The 18,774-nt window shown below is 40.3% G+C and overlaps 1 protein-coding gene across 1 annotated transcript; it reads left to right on the forward strand.

The window, feature by feature from the left end:
• The first annotated feature begins 3,497 nt into the window (after positions 1 to 3,497).
• usp48 (ubiquitin specific peptidase 48) lies at positions 3,498 to 18,460 on the forward strand. Its single transcript, XM_079218981.1, has 28 exons — positions 3,498 to 3,638; positions 4,118 to 4,255; positions 4,771 to 4,891; positions 5,085 to 5,226; positions 5,983 to 6,110; positions 6,645 to 6,769; positions 8,018 to 8,126; positions 8,442 to 8,575; positions 8,721 to 8,806; positions 9,152 to 9,331; positions 9,550 to 9,687; positions 9,905 to 10,054; positions 10,719 to 10,919; positions 11,501 to 11,612; positions 12,304 to 12,443; positions 13,498 to 13,572; positions 13,698 to 13,822; positions 14,021 to 14,143; positions 14,253 to 14,314; positions 14,615 to 14,725; positions 14,967 to 15,097; positions 15,244 to 15,350; positions 15,428 to 15,535; positions 16,616 to 16,798; positions 16,944 to 17,069; positions 17,182 to 17,230; positions 17,324 to 17,350; positions 17,772 to 18,460. Exons 2-28 carry the CDS (start codon positions 4,122 to 4,124, stop codon positions 17,792 to 17,794), a joined length of 3,150 nt encoding a protein of 1,049 aa, XP_079075107.1. The 5' UTR covers positions 3,498 to 3,638; positions 4,118 to 4,121; the 3' UTR covers positions 17,795 to 18,460.
• The last annotated feature ends 314 nt before the right edge of the window (positions 18,461 to 18,774 follow it).

Below are 18,774 nucleotides of genomic sequence, written 5' to 3' on the forward strand. Positions count from 1 at the left end.
TTTAGAGGAAACTCACAAATGACCTTGTTTTCTATTTAGGCACGAGAACTTGACAGAAATGTGTGGCGAAACAAGTAACTTATGAGATAAGGCTATTCATAACAAACTCAGTATTTCTAAAACCCTGGTTACAGTCCTAACCATAATGGTCAAACATACCCCATGAACAAGTCAGTGGGGGTCATAAGTCCTTCCCTTCCCTTAACCCTTTAAGATGTCTCAACCAACTTACCCTGTTGTCCTGTTTACATAAACAGTTGCATGTCCATGACTGAAGTTATTCCCCGCTGAGCGAAGACTATTTGTGCCTATTAGTTAGACGGGATTAGAAAGGTAAAAAGCAGTGGTTAGGTAATCCTCCCTCCTTCTCGTCTCGTGTGCTCATCCCCTGTGGGAACAGATTAGTGGCTGATTCCCTGACAGAACAAAAACTGTGTCGTTAAATAAATCCTGGTCTTAAAAGACCAAAGAACACTGAACCATTATTTGTACATCTGAACATTGAGATGCTAAATTATGAAATTCAGTCATTGTTTTGATTACATTCTGATCATACAAAAACCTTAAAATAGTAAAGTGGTTGAACCACATATTTCACATATTGTACATTGCCTGAATTCTGCATATGATGAATTCAACAATGACGAATCAATTAGAATTTTGTCAGAAAACTAATTAAAGTACAGACTTACAACTTAAACTTGTATCCATCCTGTTTACAAAGTGGGGAACAGGAATTCATCTATTCACTTGTTACTTATTCAAGCTTTTTAGGACCTTGTGGAGCATTTATTTAGCTAGACATAAAACAAAAGGAAGCGTTTGCTAGTCATTCCAAAAACCACTTTAAAACATACTACACGGCATAAACCCGTGCAAAGCGTGTCTAAACTAACAGTAAGTTAAATGTGCACGAGCACATTCCTGTGTGAAACAAATTAGTTTGGTATCTCGGATTTTTTAAAATTTTAATCTATTGTATAACTCAGTATGTGAGCAAAAGGTGTAAAAACAACTTATTTGTATCCTCAACAGAGTAACTTCTCCGAGTCCTGGAAGAATAATGAAGCTCGTCCTTACCTGAGAAGCGGCGTCGGGCTGGCTGGTACAGGTGAGGTATCCGCGGGCGAACCTGAAGGTTTCAGGGAAGCTGCGACTCTTCAGGAGCAGGGGGCGGGGCCTCGCAGACGACATGCTGCATTCAAAGACTCTTGGAAACGGCTCCATGCCCTTTTGTAAAACTGAAACATTAAGCTTTGCCATTGATTTTGTTCATCAAAGTTAATTTGTATTATTGATCCAGTAAATGGATTCGTATTTCAGAGAATATATTTTTCTTTCTGTCTTATAATTGTGAGGGCATTGTTTTATATTTACCATAATTCACACGGAGTTATGGTTCACGTCTGGTTTTGACTATTTCCTCATGTATTGGAAATCTGTCATAACATGCATGACCACATGTACATTGCATGTTTTGATCAAGATATGCAACTGATTAAAAAACCGTTTAGTCAATAAGCCAATGTGGAAAAGGATATTAGCTATGCCTTCTGATTTAGACGTGAACTACTTGTTTAGTCTACAATAAATAATATTCAAAATGATGACATCTCAACTAAGCTCACTTGAGACTTGAAAGTAGTCCAATTTGTTATACTGTTAGTGTGGCAATACCACAAAAAAAGTAAATTAAAAGTCTTGCAATGAATGTGAAGTAAATCAATATTAGATTGGATAATGGTGACAATTGAGCCAATCTATTCTATTCCATTCAATTATATGTTCAACATACACTACTTACTGGAATTTTAATTTTTTTGCAATATTACAAAAGGTGAATACTTGAGTTTGAATAATTTATAATGAATCATTTTTACCAAGTTTCTGGTTCACATTTTTATCATTTTAATGATGAATAACAATTTAATGAATTTGTATCTGTATATAATGTGTTTACATTTTAGTTTTACAAAGATAAGAAAGCAATTTTGAAGTAAAGCCTAATGTTGCCATAAAAGAGTGACCCCAGTCATAAAGGAACTTGATCACCAATACCCAGTATCTGTATCAGTATTGGCACTAGCAACAGGTCTGGAAAAGTTGGATCAGTGCATCCCTGAAATCCCTCAATAAAAGCCATCAGCTAAATGAAGTGAACGAAGAACACCCTTTTGAAATACATCAGATGAAACGTTAGCCTTCGAAAATTTAAATAATCAAGTTCCAGTTCCTCGAAATGTAATTAAAAAGTATGTTAGAGTAAACTAGTAACTTTCCGCAAACATTTTTTAAATATTTTATCTGACCAACAGTGCCGAAGACTTACAGGCATTTAATCACAGCGATGACACAAAGCAGAAAGGCAGCTTTCCTCACATTGGAGAAGAAAGAACATGTCAACATTGGATTCATATTCAGTCTTTCAAATGGTCATCTGTTCAGTCAATCTAGAAGTTTAAACATTTTATTAGGTCACGCTTCACTTCAGCAGTCTGCACAGCCTGGAGATGTGCAATGCTGCAGCACGAGACATGTCCCTCAATGATTGATGGCACAGCTAAACGGATCATATAGATCAGCAGCTAATGCAAAGAGATGCCCAGTAGGGCATATAACAGCATCATTAGTTGTCGAAATTAGAGTAATATTTATACAGACAACATGTAAAAGCAGACCAGGGCATGAACAAAACATGTTCAACAACAAGAGTTTGCTCTTGTTCAAACAAAGACAATATTGAGTTAACACAGCTGGCAAAAGCCTTTTTGATACCAAAAAGACCTCTTTTTTTTCCGCATAAGTGAAATTACCATTTACATTTTTGAATTAAAAAAAAAGAATCAATCAATGAACCCTATGTTACATTTTAATGTGCTCATATATGCAGCATTGCTTAGCAGCAGATTACATCAGTTAAACGTAAGGCTAGATAAGGTATGTTTGTTACATCATGAGTCACTAACATTTAACAACATGGTTGTTAGCCAACAACTTGAAACAAGTCTCACATGTACTTTGACACTTTTATTATGACCATAACAACATAGACTTTAGCCACCTCTAGAATTACAAACGTTTTACAACTATTTACAAATACACCCATGAATGCATATGGATAACTGCTCCACATCAAAGACAGTTATACTTCAAGCAAATTGTTTAATCGAAACTGGGATTTTTAAAAATTATAAATTCATTGTTCTATTTTGTTAATGTATCTACATTTAGCTGTTTTTGATTACAATTCAGTCAGACTTGGTCCTCCATACAAAAGACAAGAACAGAACACACTTTTCATATTGAAAGTAAATGACAATAAACACACTATTCAACAACACATTTGACACAATCCACTATATTCATCTTAAGACCACAGAAAGCAAAGCACTGAAGTGCCACCATTGGCAATTCGGACAGGAAAGCGGCCTCTGAAGGCTCCGCGTGTATCCGACGGCTCCTTCCTCCAGTCACAACAAAGAGACGTCGTCTACGTCACTTGTTGACGTCGTGTTGATTTTGAGCGGAGAAATAATTTATTTATAAATTGACGCAAGGGCGCTAAATCTAAAATAAACCGTGAATAAAATGTGAAAATGCATTAAATATTTTTGGTGAAGCAGCTGCACGCATGAAAGGTTCGATACTATTTGAACTTAACACAATAAACTCGTTACGTTAGCGTCAGGTAGCGTTCAACTGAAAATCCAGGGGAAATGACTTGCTAACACTGCCGGTAGGGCTAGCTACATTTGAGCTAGCGAGCTAACATTAGCACGAGGGTAGTCCTTACTCCTGGCGTTATCCTGGAAATAGTTTGTCGTGTATCTTTGTTATTTCAGTGCTCAGTTTATTAGTGCGATGTGTGGGGTTATATGCTCACCTTTTAAGTTCAATACGATAGTGAGGGAACGAGTAAGCTAATATTAGCTGCTAGGTTACGATAGCGCCACAAAGCTAACTTCGTAAGAGCCAAGCTGTGACATGTAAGAACTTACTTAGCCCCTCTTAGCCGAATATGTTAGCATTCCAGGAAACAGTTTGGCTAACCTTAGACATAGCATTGTTACTGTTTTCGCCTCATATACCTGACTGTGCGTTTACCATTACATCGTAGGACTATGGCGCCCCGCTTACAGCTGGAGAAAGCGGCTTGGCGTTGGGTGGAAACGGTGAAACCAGAAGAAATAAGGCAGGAGCATATCGAGTTAGCATATCGCGTCAATCTTCCGGCCTGCAAGAGAGGAACCTGCAGGTAACGTTACGACATTTACAAATAGGTTTGAACAACGAATCCATGATGTGCTTGTATGTGCCAGTAAAGAATACCAGTAACAGATGTATAATTATATTTTAAAGTTGATGATTTAATGGCCAGCTCCACAGAAGGATGTTAATGTACATCACAAGTCAGATTTGTTTGCTTCCTTGTGGACGAGCTTTCCTAGCATCCAGGGTAGCTTTGTAGACTTTGTCTGAAAGGTCATGAAGATCCACTGCACTCTTCAATTCGGCATACCACAAAATATCTAATGTACATGATGGTAGACAGGAGAAATCACAGTTAACATTCATACAGTTGAAATGTTACTAAACTTTAGCTTGCTCTGTGGCTACTAACTGTAAAGGGGTGTGCAACTTTGCATGCAGGACATAACCATCTCTATGATTTTGAATGTTACATGACCTTTGTCTTTGCATAGGAAATGGATGCAGTTTCATTCTTCTAAAGCGGTTATGAAGGTTAATAATTATGACTTGATCTTGCAGGAGGAACTGCAAAGGAAATCCCAACTGTCTTGTGGGTATTGGTGAACAGGCTTGGCTTGGGGATATTGATGAAAATGCTTTCCACAATATTGATGACCCAAATTCAGAGCGTCGCGACAAGGTATTTTCTTCTTATTTCTGCATATTGTTTCCTTGCCTGCCTTTTTTTCTCAGATCACACATCTGTTGTTGGTGGACTGCTGAAGTCCTGGGAAGTAATCAAAAGTGCCAGAGATGGAAGAATATCTAAAGAGACAGTTTATCCTCTCTATGTCTTTCTGTCTCTGCCTCCCTCTGTCTCTACCCCCTTTCAGAACACATTTGTTGGCTTGACCAACCTGGGTGCAACATGTTACGTCAACACATTCCTGCAAGTGTGGTTCCACAACCTGGAGCTGCGTAGGAGCCTCTATCAGTGCCACAATTCCCGAGCAGAGGAACACAATACTGAGTCTGGTATAACTGGAAACTAAATACTGGGGATCTGAATGTTTTAGCCAGTATTTTCACCTCTTTTTCTTTCTTTTTTTTGCATACACTTTAAGAAGGCATGTATCGCCAGCTTTCACTGTTATCCTTGGGTTTCAATCACAATCGGTAACATTCAAGCTTTCTGACCCTGTGCTTAGCAGTTATGATTGCAAAATGTTTACACAAATGCAATACTGTTGTAGACATCACTTAGCTCAACAAACCAAATGCAGAATTGATCAAATCAATTTACTAGAATGATTTATTTTATCCTGACATGCATAAGATAACAAGTCAGGATAATGCAATATTTAAACGTTTGGGCTCAAACCCAGGTAGAATAGAATAACACCACTCAAAGCAATATAATATGAATTTAATTGTTTGACACTATTATTGTGCTCTGTACCTAAGGCATATCTCTACACAAACATTTTCATTCATATGCTTTAGATCAAATTTGCGTCCAGACAAGCAAACTAACAGAGCAATAATAGCTTTTAATAATAAAAAAAAAGGTGAACTAAACATTAAGATCCCCATGACGTTGGTTTAATTAATTTGTTTGAACATGGGAATTGGCAATCCAGAGTTTTGCTCAAATATTGTTATTAGAAATCATTTGAGAGCTCACTTACTCATGTTCGAGTATGATTGTGGCTAGCGGGACTTTGGCGAACTCACTTTTTTAAATGATGAAAGCATTTCATTCTCTCAGACAGACATCTCCTTCTCTTACAGAGTACGAGCCTCAGTCCATCTGTGAGCACCTGCAGTATCTGTTTGCACTCATGCAGAACAGCAACAGAAAATACATCGACCCTTCAGGGCTGGTCAAAGCACTGGGCCTGGACACAGGACAGCAGCAGGTAAATCACTACAACAAACTAGGCAAATCATCATTGAAAGATGATTGTGGATATTCCCTGGTTTTTCCCTCACCATAAAAATTGTGTTCAGAATTTTCTCTCTTACGTCTCTGACTGTAGAACTGTGTATTATATCGCCTCAAATCCTAAATGGTAAAAAATACCACTCATCAGAAGTTACCAGAGCCCAAAGTGATGTCTTGAAATTGGATCAACTGTCAAAAATCAGATTTTCAGGTGATCAACTACAGTAGATGATGATGACTATTAGTTTCAGGATCAGAAGCCACACACAGAATGGGAGTGACAGCACGTTTATTAGTGGATAGCCTTTTGAGACTTTGTTACACTGCATTGAATTCAAACTGTAATCTACAATAATTTTTTTGGCGGGGGGGTTCCCTTATCCACTATGAGGGTCCAAGGATAGGGGCGGTTGTATATTGTACAGAATGTAAAGCCCCCTGAGGCAAATTTGTGGTTTGTGATATTGGGCTATATAAATTAAATAATTGAAAACCTTTTTTTCCTCAGGATGCTCAGGAGTTTTCCAAGCTCTTCTTGTCTCTATTGGAGGACACGCTGTCCAAGCAGAAGAACCCCGACCTGCAGAATGTCATCCAGCGGCAGTTCTGTGGACAGTTCTCCTACGTTACTGTGTAAGACTCTCAGTACTGAACCTGACACATGTTTTAGCTTCAGTGGCAAAAGTGTTATGATAAAGTTGGGACATCAGAACTCCTATTTCTTTAACTGTGTTCTATTGCAACCAGCAGCCAAAGTGAGATCACTTTTGATCACTTTTCTGAACAAATCGCAAATTGAGTTATTTTGCGGATGAGGAGACTCTATAATTAGCTTTGTTGTGAGGAAGAGTTGAGAGAAGCATAAGGTGGCCAGTAGGTCCCATGTGTAGTACATAGGAGATACAATAATGATACTGGCTTGTCAAGTGAGGGCAAGATCTTTTGAAGGATGTTTCTGAGGATTCTGCCATCCCACTTCCTATTCTTGTCAAGTTTATTCAGTAATGTCCCATGTACTGTATGAAGATGTCTTTTGCCTTAACAGCTAAATAGAGGGTGTCAACATCTGTCGCAGATGCACCACATGTGCTGGCTTTACGTCAAACTGTCTTCTTGTTGCACTACAACTTATTGAAGTATAATGAAGGCCCTAGTCTGTCCCTTTGGCACCCTCACAACAGTGAGTGAGGTGTCAGGCCTTGGCTGATAACTGTGATTGTGGGTTGGCCTTTCTGTTTTTTTTCCATAAAATAAATTCATGGTAAATTGGATAACGGGCATTTGTTTTTGGATGTCTTACAAGTTCCTTTTAGACCGTCATATATTTGACTTGGTCACGTCAGATGCAATAATGTGGAATAAGGGGACGTGTAGACTTTGGCTGAGGAGAGGGAGGGAGAGAGGGATGGAGGGAGACCTTGTCTTGTTGCTCAGAGAGACATGCTAGTCTGTTTTAAAGTCTGGTTGTGCAACACTTTTATCCGATGTGGTCCAAGTCAGAGGTGAAATTAGGTTTGACAGACATTTATTTAACATTCTTGAGAGCAATAGAAGCCTTGTTGTTGTTATGTTAACGGCGTAAGCTAGATACCAGGTATTTTTATAAGCCTTGGTTTGGTTTTATTCATTTGGATAGGGGCCAAATTCATGCAGGCATACATCTATTTTTAGAGTTGGAGTGATTCTAAGTATTAAGCCAGATTTAAAAAAAAATGGATTTCAGGACTCTCCCCACATTGAATTTGAATCATTCACATTGAAATTGCACTTGAAAACTAATCATTACTGCAAATAGGACTTTTAGCCCGTGCAATTTTTTTTTCAAAAATCAGTTTTCTATGCTGTGGTGAAATCAGTTATCTTGGTTTTGCTGTTTTCCAGCTGTAACGAATGTGGACGATCATCTGCACTGCCGTCCCGATTCTACGAGCTGGAGCTGAACATCCAGGGCAACAAGAACCTCACCGAGTGTGTCACAGAGTTCCTGAAGGTAGCTTCCATCCATACAGTCCACACCATCTTGTGTGTGTGTGTGTGACAGCTATTCTGCTGTGTTTGTATTCATTAGCTGGTAGACCGGCTGCATCCAAACAGACACCTAGTTTCTTCCTGAGCTGCTTCAACAAATAACAAGTCTGTGGTACTCCACAAGACAAACTGGCCTTTGTAGGAGCAGCAATTATTTGTCAGTGTCGCTGAAACCCAGCGACGGTAAAGGAACACTAAATACATGTATACATCCTCAGCTCGGATAGATGTGTCTATTCGTTGTTTCACACTGGCTAACCTTTGTTGTGCCTTTCAGGAGGAGAAATTGGATGGGGATAACCGCTACTTCTGTGAGAGCTGTCAGACTAAGCAGTGCGCCACCCGTAGGATCAGACTGCACAACATTCCTCCAACCCTCAACCTGCAGCTCATGCGCTTCGTCTTTGATAGGTCCGCCATTGTAGTACAGAATAAGAAGTACTTTATGAATCCCTCATTGGGGAACATAACATTTCAAATATATGTCAGAGCCATATCATACTACTCTCTACTGGTATGTCAAGAAGGGTTTATTGAATCATGTTGTCTTCCCCAGACAAACAGGCCACAAGAAGAAGCTCAACACCTTTATCAGTTTTCCAGAGCAGCTGGACATGGGGCCTTTCTTGGAAGGAAAACAAGGTATTAGCAGTAGGAATCTCGGTGACGCACACTCTTCCCTTAACCATCAATGCATACTGACATGTATTCAGAAGAAACAAAATGTGTACACTACCCTTTGTATGATCAAGAAGGACATTTTTGATAGTCCTCGGTGTCAAAGCAGGGCACCTTCATGTGGGTAATGAATTGCTATCACAACACGTTCCCTGCCTGCAAAATATGTGTTAGTGTTTACTCTGCAATACATCGCTTGTTCAAAATGTACCGCTTCTTATCCCCAAGAAACAGCAGACATTTTTTGTTGATGACTCTGTAAGTAATTGGGTTGATATTTGTGCGTCTTTGGACGGACTGTTCTTCCAGACCAGAAGTGTGTTTATGAACTGAGTGCGGTGCTGATCCACCGGGGCATCAGCGCCTATTCAGGCCACTACATCGCCCATGTGAAGGACGCTCGTACAGGCGACTGGTACAAGTTCAATGATGAGGAGATTGAGAAGATGGAAGGCAAGAAGCTGCAGCTTGGCACTGAGGAGGACATTGGTGAGTGCTGCTAAATGGACACGGGATAGTTCCACCTTCTTGATATCCCTAACTACCTCATGTAGTGTCATGTTCTAGCAGTCTTGTTGTTAGTTTTATGTTTTACTTTAAAAAGGTGAATTGTGAGTCTTACCATTTATCCACCTGAGGTTCATGTCTGTGTTTTTATCAACTTTCTCAAAGATGTTTCTCTTTTTCTTGGTGTTTATGGTCTCTAGCTGAAACAGTGAAGTCCCAGACACGAAAGCCAAAGTGCAGTAAAGGCTACCACTGCTCCCGAAATGCCTACATGTTGGTGTATAAGATCCAGGAAGAGGAGAATATAGATCCCTCCTGGACCAATGTCGAGGTGCCAGGTGAGAGAAGTCAATCTTTAACTAATTAAACAAAAGTTTTTGCTTAATATGTCCTTAAATCCTTGACGCAATCAAAGATGGCAGCTAGAAAAGGAAGCAGTGGCCATTTCTGGTTTGCGTCAAGGAATTCAGGCATGTCTTGAAAATGTTATTATAGTAAAAATACATTCTGGTACTAATTGCCTTTTCTGATGGTTTCTTTTACCTCTGCTCCCAGCCTTCCTTCAGAGGTTGGTGGACCAAGACAACCATAAATTTGAGGAGTGGTGCAATGAGATGGCTGACATGAGAAAACAGAGCGTGGATAAGGGCAAAGCCAAGCATGAGGAGGTGAAGGAGCTCTACGAGCTTTTACCTGCAAAAGATGGTCGGTAAAAACATCACCCACAGTCCACTTAACAAATGCACTAAAGCGAGTGTACATGTTTGTTGTTTGTTGTGACTTCAGTTCAGACAGTTTAATTAGTAGACAGTTAAAGTGATGGGGGGTGGGGGGGGTATTACTGTACAACAGCATCCCTGTCTGTAATAATTATATTATTATTAAGTACAACACCCGACTGAACCAGGACCATTTGGCAAATATTGTGTCTTGATGTTAAGTGTTATACCAACAGTTTTCAGGGTTCAGAGTTACAAAAAGAAGTTGGGTGTCGGATCAAAACTAGTAGTTTGATTCCATACAATTCCCATACTTAATGTTTCTTTATATATAGACATCTGAGGGATGATACACAGAAAGACAGATGGCATCACAGAATAGAGGTGGGCGATATGACTTCAAACCTATATCACAGTATTCTTTTTTTGCGATGACAGTATTGTATCACAGTGTTACAAAATGAAAAGTGATACTTGAGATAACAATAAATGTGATTCATTCAGGTAGTGCTAAATGCATGTTGTGGTAGAACATTACACCGGTATACAGCCCACCCCTGCCACAGAATAAGCCTGGATTTAATAAACCAAAAATCCCAGGTGTTATGTCTTTTTTAATGTTGGATGTGTCTCTCTGCTTTCCTCCTCAGGCGAGCCGTATGAGTTTATCCCCCTGGAATGGCTGAAGAAGTGGCTAGAGGACTCCACTGCCACAAAAGAGATCGACAACTCCCTCTTCATTTGTTCTCACGGCAAACTGCACCCAGACATGGTGGCAGATTCCAAGAGGGTTTCCCTTGAAGCTGCTCAGCTCCTCTACGAGCGCTACAGCGGAGGGCCGAGGATGGACGGTCAGTCAAACAAGAGGGTTTGCTCTCTTCTCAAACCATGAGCTTCATGCTTCCAATTCAATTCACAAATGTAGGGTATCGCAATGATTTATATTCTTAAAACACAAAAACAGATCAAATCAGAATATAATCTAACCAAATATTAAGCATGTACTCTGAGTACCTTTTAAACGGGTGTGTGAGTATTCTCGGTCCTAGGCCCCATTCTTCACACGTGTATGTCCACGTATGAAAAACGGGGCCCTAGTTAACCTCTGAAATGGGTTGTCTGTGTAGTCTGTTCACTAGAGCTCAATAAATCAGTAATACTGAGAGGACTATTTAAAGAAGCCGCTAACTGAAGTGGTTAGTTGAAAAGCAAGTTTGTTGAGCTTGATTTAACTGAAATATTGAAAAATAATCAACATCACAAGTTGACTCACAGAAGCATTTTTTGTCGTTTTTGGAAATACTCTAGTTTGCAGTCAAATTGCAACTTTGTGCTCAAACAATTTTAGCTTTGTGTCACATCCTGACTTCTTCTCAAACTACAATATTTGTCATAACATTTGAACATATCCCACTTGTGTGTGTTTGCTCAGGCTCCTCTCTGTGTAGAGAGTGCGTTGGCCAGCGATGCAGAGTGCTGCGGCTTAAGAACCAGCTCAATGAAGACTACAAGGAAGTCACCAACCTGGTCAAACGCACGCTCAGGTACACACACTCTGGATGAGTTGGCTTATTTGGATTGTGGTGTTGACAAGTTTTGATCAAATATAATTATAAAAGCCGGCCTTTTATATAAACTGGTGCAGTGTGCGAATATTATAGATTTGCATATTTAAATGTGAAGAAAATAAGCAGCACAACTGCGACTGTATACCTCGAGCGCACTGAATGACGGGGTTCACACAACAGCCCCTTTCACACATAGATTCCACAATACTAACGTACTTCCTCGTTGTCTTCCAAATTTGCTGCTAGTTTAGGTTAGCTGCTACATTCTGGCAGTGTTTATTTCCCTGTGGTTGGGGCGCACAAAAATCACATCACAAAAGCGTCACCTCCTTTCCGTCGTGCCGTCTGTCTCTTTTCACACAGACGTTGGCTCTGTCTCTCTGGGTCTTTTGTAAGAACGCATGTTCAAAGTCGCTTTTGGCTTGTTTTGAAAGCCCTAATAATGTTAAAGTCTCTTCAATGTTAGTAGCCCATGTCTGAAAAGGGAAGCTGACAATAAATACAGGATCCAGCAGTAAGCAAATTGGTGTCCAAAGTCAATGAGGGGTATTTTGGAACCAGTGTGACTCCTTCATAAGAGAGAAGTCCTCAAGGGACCACACCGAATTGCTATCTAATGTAATCATGGGTATTTATCACTGTGTGTGTGTGTGTCTCTCTCTCTCAGTGGTGAGGGCTACTGGGTGGGCAAAGCATCTCTGCGTAGCTGGAGGCAGTTGGCTTTAGAACAGCTGGAGGAGGACGAACACGAATCCAAACACAGCAATGGCCAGACCAATGGAATGGGACCACACAACAACAGCAAAGGTAGGAGGAATGACTGTTTTATTCATAGTTCCTTTTTTTATTCTGTCATGTGCTGGAATGACATCTAGAACCAGTCACTTCTTCACTTGATTTCTATCAGTATGATGATGTTTATCTGTTCATACATTTTGTGGAAACCTAGTTTATGTGATTTATAGGAAACTGCATACACAATGCTAATTGTAAAGCTAAAAAGACTTAAAGTCTCCAGTCCTTCTAGCCATTGAATGAGGATGAGCTCAGCACAGCTGAAATTGATGGGAATGTCATTAGTTTAGCAGGTATGTGGTCATCCACCAAAAATGTAATCTTCCCTTGAAGTTGCCAATGAGAAGTTAAATTAACCCCAAAGTGATGACTGCATTAGGAGGGGAACATAAATGTGTGTAACAAATTCCATGGCAATGCATTTTGTGTTGTTGAGACTTTTCACACAAGAACTCATGGTGGTTCCTCCTCTTGGGACCAATAATCTTGAGAACTAAATTTCCATTTAGTAGAAAACTTTGACCTAATAGTGGTGCTCCAGAAAATGACTTGTTGTCACCAAAGTCTGATTTAATTATGGATATCTCTACAAACTTTCATGGCAATCCAGCCAGTAGTTGTTGACATTTCAGTCTCGAGCAGAGTAGTGGACCTACTGACCAACATTGCTATCTCTTGAACTAGCATATCTTAAAATGTGTTTGAAATTATAATAAGACACTGGCGGATTGGTTTGGTGAGGTTGTATTTTAGTGTGAAATTCAACTACCTTCTCATCTACAACGTTAAATATAGATCACATTTGTATGTAGACCCAACAATACATGCACAGAGCTTTTAGAAAGGTGCCCAAAAAAGAAATGAAGCAATGTGTGTAGTCGTATAGCTATACTTAACAGCTATGCCAACATGGCTGTAAAGATGCACACTCACACCAACATCCTTGAGAGAACTGGCGACCACTTGTTGTGTAATGCAGTGGAACCGGGGAGGCAGAGTGGGACATCTAGTGGCTGAATGTGATCAATGGCACCATTAACGTCCACGGTGAATTGTTTGATTGTAGAGTACGGCTCAGAGTTCTCGGAGGGCAACGGGGACGAGATGAAGACGTTCAATGAAGACATTGTCTGCTGTCATGGTACTGTCCCATCATCAGCATCTAGAATGATGTTACAAAACAGTTTTCTATACATTATTACATTCCACGCATAGTTTCTTCTTAATATTTTAGCTCTTAAATGTGTATGTGTCTTCCTGCTGTAGGGGCTCTGAGCATTTTGGAGACCGAACGAAAGCTGGTATCCTCCGAAGTTTGGACCAAGCTGAGGGAATATTTCTTTAAAGCCCCAGAATTCACCCAAAACCAAGAGTCCTGTCAGCAGTGCCTGGTGAGTAGACGATGACAAATCCTCTTGATGTGCTTTGATTCACTGTGATAGACAGCAGATGCCACAAGGTTTGCATTGGAGAAAGCTTTGCCAGCTGTGTGTTTTAGCAGCCACAGAGAGGAATGAGTCAAGGCATCCAAAGTTGGTTGATGTGTTTCAATAAACAATGATGCACATGTTTCCTTCCTGTGTGTGCAGACATTAGAGCAGGAAGAAAAGGACAATGAGGCTGTGAGTAAGATGATGGCCCAAGACCAGAAGAACCAACTTCTCAACCTCTTCAACGAGAAGAACCGGCCAACACTCAACAAGTGGCCTCAGGTAGACAAAGAGCCAAGTTCCCATCTGGCAGTCATGGCTGAATGTAACCACAATATACTGTATCTATCTATTTACACACCAAAAAACTGTTTTCTGTTTGTCTCTCCAGGGCACAGACATACTTTACATAGTCCCTCTGTTTTTTGTGGATGAGTGGAGAAAATTCATCAGGTATGTTTGTTTAAAAAAAATAACTACTGTATTCAGTAATAAATAAATACTGTTTGTTGTCACAATGTCAAAGGAGTGACCTCATACAACCTCACTTGAAAAAACCCAGACTATCCCTTTAAACCAATGTCATTCATTTAATTTGCATTACAAGGGACCTTTTTTGTTTGCTTTCAGGGCTTTCTGCTAGAATCTTCCTAGGTTTAGAGAGTTTGGGGTTCAAAACATACTTTTTCTGTATTGTTCTGTATGTTGAACTTCCAAATGATAATCTGTCTCCCATCTGTGTGTATTTCGAAGGAGGCCCACTAAATCCTCTCCCGTGTCTAACGTGGGCAACACATTGCTGCTGTGTCCCCACGGAGGCTTTATGTTCACCTACGACTCGCTCATCAATGGAGATGGACAACAGTGAGTTCTGCTTATATATATTCTATATGTATTAGTTCCTTTAACCTAACTTAATGATAACTATACTTCTAACAGTATATCAATAATGGAACAGCAAGTAAACCTCGCTGGCCATTATAACTCATACTTATAATGTAGAAGCTGGAGGAGTGGCTTGTCACTTAAACCCTGACAACCTGAACTGGTGAGCTACTGGTTGGACGCTGCGGTGGTCTCATGTTGTGCTGTTTGTCCTGCACAGTGTAGCTCTGCTGTGGCCCAGCGAATGGGAAGTAATCAGCAGGCTCTTCATTGTGGATCAGCCAATCTCCATCCACTGCTACAAAGAGACCACACTGAGTGGTCCCACCACGCAGTACACTACTCAGCCTGGTAAGAAGTCCAAGTTAGGGAACACCGTTCACCTCAATAGTTTTTCAGTGATCAAAATGGCCATAAGTCGTAGTGTTGTTTTGACCTTGGCTCCTCAGCATCCTTGATTTCTTTGATATGGATGTGGTGTGTGTTTGTGTGCTCAGATATCTGTTGGGAGTGCAGAGAGAGCTTCCTCTTCCAGCAGCAGAGGGACCTCAGAGAGTACACCCAAGCCACCATCTACATCCGCAAGGTCGTCGAAGACCAGAGGGTATGAAATAAACAGTATTTTTCCACACAATGTCTGAAATTGGATCCACAGAATTCAACCGGTCGTTCTCTGCACAGATGATAAAGGATGCGCCTCCAGAGCTGAACGCCAGCAGCTCTGAGGCAGAGGAGGAGAAGGAAGAAATTCCAAAGGTGGACGGAGAGAGAGACCCAGACTTCAGCCAGGTATGTCCATTTACCCACTGTAGATATAGTAACCATAGTTAATAGTGATGCCCCCCCGAAACACGGCTCTAAACGGGAAACGGTTCTAAATGAGTAAAACTCTGAGTATCGATGCGGTCTGGAGTTAATGGTACTTTAGAAGAGAGGAGACAACGATCCAAAGTGAGACTACATTTGACTCCAGTAGATGCTGAGAACTCCGGTTGTCTCAAACTCAATAAAAGAGGAAACGGCAGCAGTTTATCACAACAGGTGACCAACAAGCAGGACATCAATGTGTTTGTGGAGCAGCAGGAGTTTGATCACAAGATGAGGGCTAATGAAATGAATGAAAGATAATCACTGAGATAATTGTTTAGCTGAGAATGTTTTTTAAGGATTTTGGAACTTGTATGAAAAAACTTTTTTTTCATACAAGAATTATAAAGCAATGTGGATTATTTTCTTCATCGATCCTTTTTTCTCACAAAGTATCGATAAGGAGCTGAACTGATAAGAAGTATCGCTAAAAGTACTGGTATCTAGTATGTATCGTTAACGATACCCATCCCTAGTAGTTAAGGCAGCCAAACAGTCCCTATGTAAAGAAAGTTAAACCTACACACTCGGCACTGTTCAGACTTCAGGGACCTGAGTCTTTATAGACTGACTCCACCGTCAGTCTACAAAGTATCACATGACAGCGTGTGTTACCTCCCTTTTCATTTAATTAAATTTCCTTTGTTTACATAATTTTTCAGCAGTCGACGGTAAAACAACTTCCATTTCTTTTCATGTTTCTGCTCTTTGACTGCAGCTCTTGTCTTTTTCTCTCTTCCTTTGGTTATTCTTCTGTTCATGATGTATGCCTGAGTATTAATAATACTAGTGGGACGAGGAGTATCAACAGCCCATGCACAGTAAAAGCAGAAGAACCAATAAAAGGAGCAGTACACACAGCTCAGCTTCATGTCTGCTCATTCTCGGTGTTATCAAAAACTCCTTTCTTGACTTTTTGGATGTAAGCAGAGATGAGGAAGAGAGCATTGTCAGTCAGCCCCAGTAGCTAATATTTACCTCTATCACACTACTTTCTTCCAGTCAGAAGATGGTGCGAAGCGGCTAAAGTTGAGCGACGACATCACAGCGTCAGCAGCTGCAGCCCCGGTCACGAGCATGACCAAACTAGGCGGAATCAGGAGGAGCACCCGGCACAGGAAACTCCGAGGGGAGAAAGCCCTCATCGTTTCAGCTAATCAGACACTTAAAGAGCTGAAAATCCAGGTGAGCGCTCTGGATGACTGGATACAAGCCTGAAGCCTTTAAAACCAGATGTGCTTATGATAGAAGTCATGTGATTGCTGTACTCTACAGGGAGTGAGTAGTCTGTAATCACAAAGCTGACTGTGCTGTGCTGGTGACCCTGTAGATTATGCACGCCTTCTCCGTTGCGCCGTTTGACCAGAACCTCTCCATCGATGGAAAGAGTCTGACAGACGACTCGGCCACACTGGGTAGTCTGGGCGTCATCCCCGAAAGCATCGTCTGTCTAAAGGTACTTTGACAGATACATCTTAACCTCTGCAGCTTTCATCTTGACTCCCATCACATCTTTCCATGGGGATTACAGACATTTTCCCTTAACTCGAAACATTATTTCCTTACAGGCCGATGAGCCAATAGCAGACTACGCTGCAATGGACGATGTGTATCAGGGTAAGTGCTCTTATCTTCCCCTCCTTTACATTATGTTTACTTTGAGAAATGCTACATTATGATAAATCTGTTTCTCATCTTCCTCCATCACAGTTAGAATGCCTGAAGAGGGATTTAAAGGTGAGCACGCTTTTTCTACAATTCTTTTGAACCTATTCAATTTTTTTCTCCACCCAGCAGGAAGTTGACATCTCTGTTATCCACTGTAATGCGTTAAAAATGAGACCTACCCCAATAATGAGACTAAATTCAACTCATTACTCGATGCTGAGTAAACAAGTTCCATTTGGGCATCGATCTGGAGGCCTGGGACCAAGCGATCCGTTTAACATAGTAGTGTCATGGATCACACTTTATAATAATTTATCCTCGTGAAGGATTTTACCTTATTTGTATTGCTATGTAGAGCTGATTTTTTTTTTTTTTTATAGCACAGGAAGTAGAGTATTCATAACGTGGTAAATTAAATGAGTTTTTATATTTTGGTGCAAAGTGGGTTTTGGTTGTGATTTGACCTAATCGTTTCTGTTCCTCTCTGCAGGCACTGGGCTCCTGGGACACTGAGGAAAGCTTGAATTGGACAGATGAAATTTTAAAACACAAAGGCTTGAATTTGTCAAGTGTGCATATATAAATAAGTGCTTTAATTTGTTTGTTTTTTTACGTTATGAGTAGGCTTTCTTTAATAAATCTGTGACTATGTTGCAAAGCCGCTGTTTTTCTCTACATAAGGGTAGCTGGCCTTAGATATTTAAAACTCCTAATCATTCTGAAGGACTGTGTGGAAGTGGATCTGATGCATTCTGAAGCTTGGCTTCAGTCTACTGTTACTCAAGGAAGTGGGCTTTGTTTTTGACTCTTTTAAATTGTGGCAGAAGACAAATTGGTGATGTTTTTTCTTTCCATTATTTTGAAGCTTTGGAAGCTGTGTTCTTACTGCAGAGTTTTCGGGTTTGTCAAAAAAAGAATGCACGAGTAACTGTCAACTATTACAAATATACCTGCTATTAAATGTTAGAACATTTATTACCTCTACAGCAAATCTATATCCATATACTCCATGTGGCGTTTAGAGATACATAGCTACACGGTACGTATAGAGGCTGATTCCTGCAGACTTTAGCAGTGCAAACCTCGAGAGATGGAAGTGAGAAACAGAATGCAAGCAGTGATATGTCCTGTTCTTTTCACTGTTATTTCTTATGGACAATAAAGTTATTTTCAAAGCACCCTGACCTCACATACGCCTCATTATTAAGTGTTGACACGAGTAAAACTCAGGGACATTGGGATTATTTCAGTCCTGTGAAGGCCGATACATAATCAACATCCACACACATTCAAAATGATTAGTAATGAAGTAGTCACAGGTGTTGCATATGTGTCATCCTCTTCACAGCTGCACACACTTAAAACAGTGTTTATATATAAATAATGTATACATGTTCAAACAGAGGTTTGCAGAACATAACATTTGTTTATTACAAAACAAGTGCAACAAGACTCAGGAACTGAAAACCACAAGATTAATGAAATTAGGAAGG

Source organism: Taurulus bubalis, assembly GCF_910589615.1.
Source record: "Taurulus bubalis genome assembly, chromosome: 5".
Taxonomy (NCBI): Eukaryota; Metazoa; Chordata; class Actinopteri; order Perciformes; family Cottidae; genus Taurulus; species Taurulus bubalis.

What these genes read in the sequence shown, in the direction of transcription:
- usp48 (XM_079218981.1), top strand. Translation starts at nt 4,122, where the DNA reads ATGGCGCCCCGCTTACAGCTGGAGAAAGCGGCTTGGCGTTGGGTGGAA. An exon ending in ATGCGCTTCGTCTTTGATAG is followed by an intron (nt 8,576 to 8,720) that starts GTCCGCCATTGT and finishes TGTCTTCCCCAG; the next exon opens with ACAAACAGGCCACAAGAAGA. An exon ending in AAAGCATCGTCTGTCTAAAG is followed by an intron (nt 17,070 to 17,181) that starts GTACTTTGACAG and finishes ATTTCCTTACAG; the next exon opens with GCCGATGAGCCAATAGCAGA.